The sequence below is a fragment of the Solanum stenotomum genome, chromosome 8, assembly GCF_019186545.1.
Source record: "Solanum stenotomum isolate F172 chromosome 8, ASM1918654v1, whole genome shotgun sequence".
NCBI lineage: Eukaryota > Viridiplantae > Streptophyta > Magnoliopsida > Solanales > Solanaceae > Solanum > Solanum stenotomum.
In genome coordinates, this window is record NC_064289.1 from 17041054 (window position 1) to 17054167 (window position 13114).

General features: G+C 34.3%; 2 protein-coding genes across 4 annotated transcripts in view; one reads left to right on the forward strand and one right to left on the reverse strand.

The window, feature by feature from the left end:
- The window catches only part of LOC125872246 (uncharacterized), a 12520-nt gene extending 6322 nt beyond the window's left edge, over positions 1–6198 (reverse strand). Inside the window, exon 1 of the mRNA XM_049552963.1 lies at positions 5805–6198. Coding sequence (XP_049408920.1) covers positions 5805–6198 — 394 coding nt within the window. The remainder of the gene's footprint in view (positions 1–5804) is intronic.
- LOC125874446 (uncharacterized) overlaps positions 1–13114 on the forward strand; it is a 341050-nt gene that overhangs the window by 10489 nt on the left and 317447 nt on the right. The window lies entirely within an intron of this gene.

Here is a 13114-nt window from a genome sequence, read left to right on the forward strand (position 1 = left end):
AACAAAAATATTATAAAATGAAGCTAAAAGTAACAATGTGAAAGAAGAAAGTAGAAAAAAATGTAGAGAGATAAGAGATGGCAACTTTCTTTATTCTCTTCCAATTATTCAAAATCTCTTCCGGTGTGTAGAATGTAATGTCCAATGCCATCCTTTATAGTTTATAGGATATAATTGAGGGACTCAAAGGATTGTCATGAATATGTCATTAACATTGATGAAAGGTGAAAGTAACAAACATAATATTAATGAACATCAACAAATGTGTAACATCTTCATTACTAATATTATAACACAAAAATAAAAAATTCCACTTGAACACATAGAAAAGAAATCTAAGCAGATCTTAGTTAATCTACAATAAAATTATCAATCAAATATTAAGATACAAGGAGTGAAGAGAAGTAGCTATCATCAAAACTAAGACAATATATATGATGGCACAATTTACAGATTGAAAAATCAGTGAAGCACGCAATGATATTTATAGCCAAGAAATATAGAAACTCAAAAGTCAAGTTAGAAAAAGATCATTAAAATATCATTAAATTTCTTTATAAGTGCTATGAAGAAGTGAAAGGACACTTTATATTTTATTCTTTAAAAATAGTTAAATTTCCAAAACTATTAAATCCAAATTTGTTGTTATGTTCAAAGTTGAAGCGTATGACTATATTATACAATATATATACTTACTGAATTGTAATAGATAATGTACTAATACACAAAGAAGAATATGAAGAATCAATTTTGAAATTGTTAAGATGCGCGTTGCATATATAAATGACTTCTAATAACTTCTTTAAATTAGTAATTGATATGTGGAGAAGCATATAATTATGGTTGATTCATTGTATTGTACTCAATATGATACTTGGCATTTATTTCAACGTATTTTTACATTTTTTGCACAAATTATTAAAGGAGTATTTTCTTTATTTCAGGATTAAAATGTTTAATTAATTATATAAGATGAATTTAATTAAATATTTTATAACATTTTCATTTAGTGTAGGGGTAAAATGGTAATTCAACTTTTCACTTTGGAGGTTCCCACTTATAATAATATATGATATATGATATGAAGATATGATATATGGGATATAGTTGGGGATTCTATGATATGGTACATGATACACAATGTAGTCCTAAGATATTCCTAAGTATTGTAAGCTTCTTTTTTTTCTTTCATAGTGAAAAACTCTCTCTGCTTTTGTTGGGAGGAGTAGTCCTAGACGAACCTCATTAAATCCTTATGTTATTCTTCTTCTCTATTTTTTCATTGTTTGTGATTGTGTGCTAGTTAATCCATGATATTTCTGCAACAATTGGTATTGGAGCTTGGTTAAGGTTTCTAGACATAATCAAGGGTTAAGATGTCTCCATCATCTTCAATAAAGTATGAAATAGAGAAATTTGATTTGGGGGGGGGGGTCTAGTTTCAGTCTATGGAAGATTAGAATGAGATCGTCTTTGGTGTTACAAGGATTGTGAAAGGCAATCAAGGAGGATTTTCCTTAAGTGTTGAAAGAAACAAAACAAGCAGACTTGAAGGGAAGGGCTTTGAGTGTGATATTCGTGAGCATTACAAATAGCGTTCTTAAGGAAATTGCTAAAGAGAAATATGCAGCAACGACATGGAAGAAGCTAGAAGATTTGTATTCCAAAAAATCGATGACAAACCGCCTCTACTTGGAAAAAGGTTATACAATCTCCGTATTAATGAAGGTACACCGGCCAAAACTCACCTTGATGAGTTTAATTCAATTATAATGCATTGAAGAATGTGGATATCAAAATTGAAAGTGAGGATCAAAACTTAATCGTGTTATGTTCTTTACCACCGTCTTATGATACTTTTGCTGATACATTGATATATGGGAAAGACAATATCTCACTTGATGATGTTAGTAATACACTAAAATCTAAGGAGTTGAAGAAGAACTTTCCAGATAGCAAAATTGAGGGTGAAGAACACAACATACAGATTTTAATAGAAAAAGGTTTAACGCCAGATCGAAGTCTAGAGACAGGAAGCAAAACTACTATGAATGAAGGGAGCAGGGTCATTAAAAAATAGATTTTCCTAGACTAAAGGAGAAAAGGGAGAAGCAAAAGTTGATTACTCAACAAATATTTGACTACTCAACAAATATTGTTGACAATGGTAATAATTCTGATGATATTGATTTTGTAGGGGAAGTTTTTGCTGTGAGTTCTAATCATAGGAAAAATTCTTGGGTTCTTAATTCTGGTGCAACTTTTCACATGTGCCCATACAAGAATTAGTTTGCAACTTACAAACAAATGAGTGGGGCTGACACCTAGGTGATGATAATTCATTAGAGGAAGAGGGGATTGGTAAGATCAACTTGAGAATGTTCGATGGCATTATCAGAAATATTGAGTTTTGGCAATTTCCTTTAATGAAGAGTAGTTTCATTTCTCTTTCGACTTTGGATGATCAAGGTATAAGTTTCACTCAGAGAATGGAGCACTTAAAGTATGTAAAGGCTCCATGGTACTCATGAAGTGTAAGCTTCATTCTGGACTGTGTTATCTACAAGCCAGTGAAGTTGAAGGGGAAGCAGTTGTAGCTTCTGAAAAGAGTGATATGAATCAATCTCAATTGTTGCTATTGTGACTTGGACATGTGAGTGACAAGGGATTGTCTTTGTTGAACGAGTGGAATTTGTTGGATGATTACATAAATCGAGCTTTAAATTTTTGTGAGCATTGTGTGTTTGGTAAGCAAATAAGGGCGAAGTTCAGCAAGAAGGCTTTACACAAGACCAAAGACAAGTTAGATTATATACATTCAGACTTGTGGGGTCCAAACATAATTCCCTCCAAAAGTGGTGCAAGGTACTTTATGACTTTGATTGACGATTACTCAAAAATGGTAAGGGTGTATTTCTTGAAAACAAAAGATGAGGCATTTTCAACATTTGTTAAATGGGAGACGATGATTGAGAGGCAAATCAAAAGAAAAGTTAAACGTCTTCGAACTGACAATAGGTTGGAATTTTGCAACTTAGAGTTCAATAACTTTTGCAACATAGAAGGCATAGTGAGACACCACACTTGTGTTGGAAAACCACAACAAAATAGTGTTGTAGAACATATGAACATAACACTTTGTGATAGAGCATGAAGTATGCTTTAATGTGTTATCAAGGATTTTTGGGCTGAAGTCATCAATACAACTTGTTATTTGGTCAATAGATCTCCCTCTACAACTTTTGAGTTTAAAACTCCCTTTGAAGTTTGGTCCGATTGGCCTGCTTATTATTCAAATTTAAGAATATTTGCTTGTCCTGCTTATGCTTATGTAAGGAATGGAAAACTAGAGCCAAGTTCAAAGAAGTGCATATTTCTAGGGTATGCAACTGGAGTGAAAGGTTACAGATTGTAGTGCACAGAAGAAAAGAATCTTGGGTTAATTATTAGCAAGGATGTGACATTCAATGAATATGCCTCAATAGACAGTTAGAAGGAAAACGCAATAGCAGAAACAAATCACGGTGTTAGTGACCGCATTGAGCTAGAAGATGAATCTTTACTAGCTCATCCCAATAGTTCAATAGTGGAGGAGGTGCAAGACATTAATCAAGATGATAATGATGATGCACCTATACAACAACAATCATATAGCATCGCAATAGGTAGGAAAAATAGAGTGATCAACCAACGAAAAAGATTTGCAAACGTGGTTACTGAAAACCTTTTTAGATATGGAAATTTTATAGAATTTGCTTTATCAGTTGCAGAGACCATTGACGTGCATGGGCCTAATAGCTATAAAGAAGCTATTTCTAGTTCAAAAGTAGATCGATGGGTTGGTGCTATGGGTGAAAAGATTGAGTCTCTTCAAAAGAATCAAACATGGAAGCTTGGTTCATTGCCAAGGGGACAAAAGGTAGTCAAACATCATATTATTTGAGATGTTTTTATCTAAAGGGGTTGTTGATGTAAAGAATGTGTCTAGACATAATAATACAAGAGATATGATGACCAAGACAATCCGGACCAATAATTTTAGGCATTGCCTAGACTTGATTGGTGTGAGTTGTACTTAGTAAGCCCTTTGGAGGGTTGGGAGTAAGGCAAATATGTGCTATTTCAATTGATGAAAGGAATTCAAGCCAAAAGGAAGATTTGTTAATTATGTCTTGAATTATTCTCTTGTTTATTTTAGGAAACTATAATTCCTATTAGTTTAATTAGAAGACCCTTTGTCCTAATAGATTTGGAAAAGGGAAATATTGTTCTTATAGGATTGGGAAAACCTTTTCCTTATAGGTTTGGGGCCACTTGGGATTTATATATAGGGGATATAGTTGGGGATTCTAAGACATGATACACAATGTAGTCCTAAGGGCTTCGTTTGGTTGGGAACAAGTTATCCCAAGATTAGTTATCCTGGGTTAGCTATCCTGGGATAACTTATCCTATAACTATGATATAAATGGTGGGATAAGTTATTCCAAACATGGAAAGCAAATAAGATACAATTGTTTTATCCCATCACTATTTTCTTATCCTATCACTAGTTATATTTCTCCCTCACACCAAACGACCCCTAAAAGTATTGTAAGCTTCTTCTTTTCTTTCATAGTGGAAAACAGTCTATGCTTTTGTTCAGAGGAGTAGGCCTAACCGAACTTCATTAAATCCTTATGTTATCCTTCTTCTCTATTTTTTCTTTGTTTGTGATTGTGTGCTAGTTAATCCACGATACTTCCGCATCAATAGAGATACAATGCATTTCAATTTAACCTTGTGAATGAAATTGGATATAACTTCAAAATTCCCACTATTTCTCTTCTTCCAGCTTTGAGTTTGGTTATTATTCATTTCTTTTTGTAGTTCAATTATTGTTTTACCTTGTTTTGACTTTTGTTCATGTTGATTTGTAAGATTGTCTATAGTATCTTGCTATAACTTTTTCATTTATGTTATTTCTTTTTCTATACTACTTTTGACTGTGTTTTCTCTCGAGCTAAGGTAGATAGGTAGGAGTAAGGTCAACGTACACTTTACCCTCTTCAAGTCCCATTTTGTTGGATTACATTGGGTATTTTTCTGTTGTGAATAATTAAACATTATAAAACAGTTAACATTCTCCAAAATACAACAACCATTCCAAATATTTTTTTAGTACGAACAACACATTTGTGTTTACACTTTTATATATTTTGATTCCTATAATACACAATTCGACCAAAAATGGATGTCAATGACTTCCCTAATAATTTCTAACGTAAAATGAGCAACCTCAAAGCTTAGCCAACATATATCTATACTACCTGTAGGTAGAGTTGTTAGATAATGAGCTACATCCATTGTTCTCTTGAATAATTAATGGAATTAATGGATATTCAAAATACTTTTCAATAAGTATTAGAAATATTAAATACTCCTATTAAATATAAGAACATAACAAAGTTTACTCCTAGCAACATTATACAAATTTTCACATTTTGTTTGGTAAATTGCAAGAACTTGTAACTGGTATGATAACATTCACATTTAACAGAAAAGGAAACAAATAAAGTACTCCGTAAAGATTAGGGATGGAACAAAGTCCATGGACAAGGATACATATGTAAAGGCCAAGGGGTGAGACGGGTAATTTAGAATCAGTCCTTACACACAACTGCTATTTCAAGTGCATTAAATTTATTTGGAAGTTTAGTATACACAGTTAGCCATGTGGTAAGTGCTGTTTCTTTTAATTGATGATGCAAAAAACTGAATAAACTTCTACATGCTATATACCGAAGAGCCTTGTCGAAGCTAACCTTTTGAGCTTGGCGACAGCTTTGAAGGAATCGTCCAACTGAATGAGGTAAAGAATTGGTCGATATCCATACCAGGATACTCAGATTGGAGATACTTTTTAACTGAAGTCTTACTTCGAAAAGCATTTTTCTTTCCATCTTTTGGTGCCTGAAAACGCTCCGGAAGATACAAATATCTATCTTTGAAGTTGCCTAAATTTGTAACTCTTTTCCCTGTCCTCCAGCCCCACTTATCTCCAACATTTGGCCAATCCACAGGAGCATATGGTAAACCTTCACCAGAGTCATACTCAGAAACCGGATAAAGTTGAAGCCCAATTTCATTGATTGTAGATGCACTCCCATTATATACAACAAGTGCAAGACTCTCCCCAACCCCCTCCTTGGCTGACATTTAGCTGGAAATTTCTAACTCTGTTGATACCAATGAAAGTCTGAAACCATAGAAAAATGAAAAAGAAATGTCAGAAGTCCACATCAGAAAGCAAACCGTTTTTGGCTGTAAAAACTATACTTCAAGATAAATGTAAGAACTACAAGTATTGGCAACCTGACCAGCAGAATGCTTGTGTATAATGCAACATGCTTAACATAAACATTTGAATTTATACAACACTTTGTCGGTTTCCCCCATTAATGCTATGTTTTGAATTTACTTCACCCCTAATTTTAGAAGAAAACAATTAGCTCAACTATATATTTAATTAAACTTACTATTTATAGGGGATAGTTCCATTTAGAATAAGTAGTTAGAGTTAGGACTTTTATTTAGTGGCAGAACTAGTTACTGGCAATGTAGTTAATTGGATCCCCTTCACTGAAAAATTATACTGTGCAGTTATGACAAACCTAATCTTTCTAGTTATGTGTAAATTGTTGAATCCCCTTGGCATAAGGGAAGATACTAGTGTAGTGGCCAATGGGGTTCAAAATCTTTTTTAGATTATATATTCAAATCTTAGGTGTACATTCTAGTATTTATCTGAAAATTTATTTTTTGAATCTCTATCAGCCAATGCTATAATTGCATCTGCCAACTCGTCGACTCAAAAGTTATCGATTTTCCAAGACCATATATATATATATATAGAAATAAATTTTGGAACTCTAAAACCACTTAACCACAACCCAAAAGCTAGAAATTAAGGTGGGAGAGCCTCGACGGCTAGCTTTCACTCTACCACAAGTAGGTAGCTTTTTCTCAGGTAGTCCTTTTCTAGTTAGGTGGTCAGGCGCCTCCATGGCCCGATGGGTGATGGATGGATCTAATACCATTGATACAATCAAGGAGAACATGAAATTAACATGGAGTAAAAAAGACGATAATTGGCTTCTAACACAAATGAGTATATTTACCTACTTCAAGAAAAAAAAACATTATTTTTTAAGTATAAATCATTATCATATATATTGAGGAAAAATATATCAATTAACATAAAGCTCTGATTGAATTTGAGAACATACCTGAGAGATTAAGGACTTGACTAAACTCGTTCTCCTGCTAATCCTACACGAACACAAAAAATTTAAAATTCAAAAGCAAGGAAAAGGAACAATCAAAACCCTAAAACCTTGTGAAATGCAAAGGCTGTAATAATAAGAGTTTTTTTAGTATTCAAAAACTTTTATACTCGCTTCATGTGTGAGTTGGTACAGACCTGTCACATTCCTTAACGAGCAATAATTAAAAGAGTAATTATATTGTATCATTCTTTGAATATAATTAATTTAATATTTTGACAAATGTATTGGGGAAATGAATGGTACTTCCTCTAGTCTATATATTAAGTGAATTGTTAGGATATAACTCTCCTCTTAAACAAAAATATTTAAGGACAAATATTAAAGACTATTTTATTAATTATTATTCCTAAACTATTCTCTTAACAAATGTAAAGTAGTTAATAACATCATTAAAAGAAAGGATAAATATGGAAACAAAAATCCTACTAATAATTATCTTGAACTTTTAAAAATTCACTCATTTTGAACTACAAAAAAAAATTCTAACAATTCACTTACTATGGATTAAAGAGAATAAATCTTAATAGTTCAGTTGGTTGATTACCTGAACTTTTGTTTCATCTTGTTGGTGAAGGTCCAATTTATTAATAACTATTGACGGTAAAAGTGGACATCTATTTTCAAAAAATTAAAGTAATGGTCAAAGTCACACTTCCATTATCAGTTGTTTTTTTTCCTACATAAACTATCACCATATATGTATTAAACACACACATCATTTGAATAGTTTATTGTATATAGTATGCACTCTGTATTTTAATTCAAAAAAAGTTGCCATGTAACAATCACTTGAATACATATTTCCATTTATGCAAAACTAAAGTAACTTTTAGTTTATGCAACAAAATATTATAAATATTATATTACCTTATATAGTAGGCTGAATCATAGAAGAGATCTGTAAGAATCATATGAGAGATCTGTATGATATTTTCTTACCTTTGGTAGAGCTACTTTCTGGTGTATATATACATATAATGCCTGATATATTGACACAAAAACTTCTGTTAAATTATATGGTATTCGAGCCACTAGGGCTCAAGGTTTTGGTTCAAAAAATTTGAAACTTTTTCTAGAATCTTGGGAAAAGGTTTCGGTTTCTTGGGTTTGGCAGAGTATATCTGTGCTTGTTGTCCCAGCATTGTCTCATCAGTTCCAACGTATTCCAGATTGTTTTCTAGTGTTAAATCTATGTCCAGATTTGTTTTTGCCTTCACTTTTCTGACAACTTGGTTCAGTTCTGGTGTCTATTAATTGCTCTTATCGATAGTTTGGTGATAGTTTCTTGATTGTTTGCTCTTCGTAATCAATTTCTTGGCTAAACATTAGTTAAATTGTCCAAGGAAAAATCTGTCCTGACTGGAATTGTTCTAGCCTTATCCAAAGTTACAAATTCTAAACTGAATGAGTCTAATTATTTTGAGTGGAGTAGAAAAATCAAGGTCTACTTGCTTAGTGTTGATAAAGATAGCCATCTTTTCCAAGATCCTTCAACTGATGATACTAAAAAGGTTTGGCTTATAGATGATGCTAGACTATCTTGCAAATCATAAACTCTATTGATAATGAAGTAGTTGGTTTTGTTAATCACAATAAGTTTATGAAAGAATTAATGGATTAGTTTGAGTATTTATATTCTAGCAAAGGTAACTTATCTCAAATTTATGATATTTGTAAGGATTTCTATTGTTCTGAGAAGGATGCTAAATCACTCACTACATTACTTCATGGAGTTCAAGAAAACCTATGAAGAACTAAATATGCTTCTACCATTCAGTAGTGATATTGAGGTGCATCAAGCTTAGAGGGAATAAATGGCGATAATGAGATTTTTAGCTAGACTCTCCTCTGAGTTTGAGACTGCTAAATCACAGATTCTCTTCAGTTCTAAGATCACTTCTATCAAAGATGTTTTTAGTGGGGTGTTGTGCATAGAGAATACTTCATCTAATCAGTAGACCAATGTGCTTGTTGCAAAAGGAGGAGGAAGAGGAGAAAAAAATAATGCAGCGAGATCGAATAACAACAATGATGCAAGGAAATGGAATCATAACGATGATGTAGGAAGGTAGAGCAACAACAATAGTGTTGGGAGATGGAACAATAACCACAGAAGACAATAATATATGCTGGGAGATGGAACAATGACAATACTTGTCGCTAATGTAAGGAACTTGGGCATATGAAGCGAATTGTAAAAAATTACAGATTCACAACCAATAGATTTAGACTGACGCTATTTTTGCCACTTCTAATTCACCCTCAACGGTTACAATCTTTGCCGATGAGTATGCCAAACTTACAAAGTATGAGGAATCAATGAATGAAATCACTCCAAGCCCTGCCCTTGCTAAGTTAGGTAACAAATGTATCATTTCCTTCTCAGGCAATTAGATCATTGATTCGGGTGCTACAAATCACATGACAGATAATCCCAATTTTTTTTCTAAATTCCGATCACATAAAGCGCCATCCTCTGTTACCATAGCTAACAGATCTAGTTATACCGTTGAAGGATTTGGGACCGTTAAACCCACTTCATTTATTACTTTGTCCTCTGTGATAAGCTTACTTAGTCTTGCCTTTAATCTAATTTCTGTGAGTAAGCTTACCAAATACCTAGAATGTTTTGTCTCCTTATTTCCCGATTATTGTCTTTTTCAAGATCTTATGACAAAAAATATTGTTGGTAAAGGACATGTATCAGACTGTCTCTACATACTTGATGAATGGGTGCCCCCATTAGTTGCTTGCTCTGGTATCGTCTTGTTATTCGAAGCACATTGTCATTTGAGGCATCCTTCTCTTCTTATTTTAAAGAAATTATGTCCTCAGTTTCATAATGTATCTTGAATATATTGTGAGTTATGTCATTTTGCAAAACACATAGAAGCTCATTAAGTCCTAGAAATAATAAGTGAGTTGGTTTTGCTTTCGATTTAGTTCATTTAGATGTTAGGGGGCCATGCCCTATTGTATCTAAAGTTGGGTTTAGATATTTTGTTACTTTTGTGGATGATTTTTCTCGAATGACATGGATTTACTTTATGAAAAACCTTCCAAAGTATTCTCCCATTTCTCCAATTTTTGTGTTGAGATTAAGACACAGTTTGATGCTTCTGTACATATATTGAGGAGTGACAATGCTAAAGAATTCATGTCAACATCATTTCAGAACAACATGAATCAATATAGTATTCTTCATCAATCTTCGTGTGTGGATACACCCTCTCAAAATGGAGTGGCAGAGAGAAAAAATAGATATTTGTTTTAGACTGCTCGTGCTTTGTTATTTTAAATGAAGGTACTTAAGCAATTTTGGGCGTATGCGGTTTCCACAACTCGCTTTTTAATTAATCGAATGCCGACCACTGTGTTTGATGGTGATATTCCCTATGGTGTTCTCTTTCCTATTAAGCCATTATTTTCATTAGAACCAAGGGTGTTTGGGAATACTTGTTATCTTCGTGATTTGCGATCACATGTTACTGAACTAGATCCAAAGGCCTTGGAGTGTCTTTTTGGGGATATTCTTGCTTATAGAAGGGTTATCAGTGCTACACTCCAACTCTTAACATATATATTGTATCAATAGACGTGGTTTCCTCTAAAGACATATCATTTTTCCCTCTCTCGACACTTCTCCCACTCAGGGACAGGAATGGGAAGAGTGGCTCATCTATATGACCGCTCCACCAAGATTAGAACACCATAAGGAAGTTCTTGATGTTATTGTGTTGTTAACTAAAAATGTGTCTTCTAACGTTCCTCCTGCTCAAACAAAGCTGCTTGTAATTTAACAGAAGTTCTTATTTCATTATATCAGGCATTACATGTATATACACACACACGAAAATAGCTCTACCAAAGGTAAGAAAATATCTGATAGATCACTCCTATGATTCTTATAGATCTCTTCTATGATTCAGCCTACTATATAAGGTAATATAATATTTAAAATATTTGTCTCGCATGTACTTCTCGATTTCCCAAGTATCTTTCTCAACTGGACCATGCTTCCATTGAACTTTCACGGACTTAATCTCTGGGTCCTCAGCTTCCAGACATCACGATCAAGAATTGCAATCAGTTCCTCCTCATACTGAAGGTCTTTGTCTAACACAATTAAGTCCCTTTTTATGATGTAATCCCCATCACCATGATATATTTTCAACATAGACACATGAAATACCGAATGGACTCCCGATAAATTAGGAGGTAAAGCCAATTTATAGTCACTGGCCATACACATTTAAGAACCTCAACTGGACCAATGTATCGCGAACTTAGCTTTCCCTTCTTGCCAAATCACATCACCCTTTTCATGGGCGATACCTTAAGAAGAACATTCTCACTAGTCTGAAATGTCATGTCTCTTACCTTATGTTCTGCATACTTCCTCTGCCTACTCTGGGCTGCTAAAAGTTTAGCTTGAATACTCCTCATCCTTTACTAAATCAACCCCCAAAGGTTTCACATCTCCAGCCTCGAACCATCCTATGGGTATTCTACATCCCGTCTCATAAAGTGCCTCAAGCGGTGCCATATCTATGCTGGAGTGATAACTATTATTATAGGAGAACTCACACAAAGGTAGGAACTTATCCCAATGCCCTCCAAAGTCAATCACACATGCCCTCAACATGTCCTGTAACACTTGAATAGTCCTCTCCGACTGCCCGTCCGTCTGTGGATGCCCGACCACTAATAAATTCGCTTCAAATCTCGGTACATTTTGGCCACACCCGGATGAATGGAATATCGCGAACCATGGGATTCTGTCAACAATTTTTGAATCAAGTCATCAACTCGAGGAACACAAATCTTTCCTTAAAAACTGAGCACACCTTCTGCATCAAGAGTGGTCTCTTGTGCCTTACCGTTCACATTCTTCTTCTTAAGCTCATTCAAATTTCCATCCTCAAACTGTTTGGCCTTGATCTCCTCACTAAACATGGCCTAACACCCCACCTTTCTCTGCAATGCCTAACTGCATGAACTTAGACTCCAATGTCTGAATTTCCTTAGCCAAAGGTCGCTTGGATACACTCAAGCAAGCTAGACTCCCCATACACACTGCTTTTCGACTCAAAGTGTTTGCCACTACATTCACCTTTCCCGGATGGTATTGAATGGTCACATCATAATCCTTGAGTAACTCCATCCACCTTCACTGTCTCAAATTTAGATCCTTTTGAGTGAACACATGCTACAAACTGCGATGATCAGTAAATACCACACACTTGACACCATAGAGGTAATGTCGTTAGATCTTAAGAGCAAACACTACCGCTGCCAACTCCAGATCATGCGTTGGGTAATTCCTCTCATGCACATTCAATTGTCACGATGCATAAGACATGACATTTTTATCGTGCATTAACACAACACCGAAACCTGAATGGGAAGCATCACAATAAATAACAAAATCATTACCTTCCATCGGTAGTGCTAGGATAGGTGCGGTGGTCAAAAGAGTCTTGAGCTTTTGAAAGCTCTCATCACACTTTTTAGTCCATTCAAAGGGTACCTCATTTTCGATCAAATTTGTCAAGTGAGTGGCAATAGAAACACAGTTCTTCACAAATCGATGATAGTAGCTAGCAAGCCCCACAAAACTCCTAACTTCCATCACAGAGCTAGGCCGAATCCAATCCTTAACCGCCTCAATCTTTTGGGGATCTACCATTACCCTTTCTTTTGAAACTACACCCCAAAAATGCAACTGAAGTCAACCAAAATTCATACTTAGAAAATTTTGCATACAACCTTTGTTTCCCAAGAAC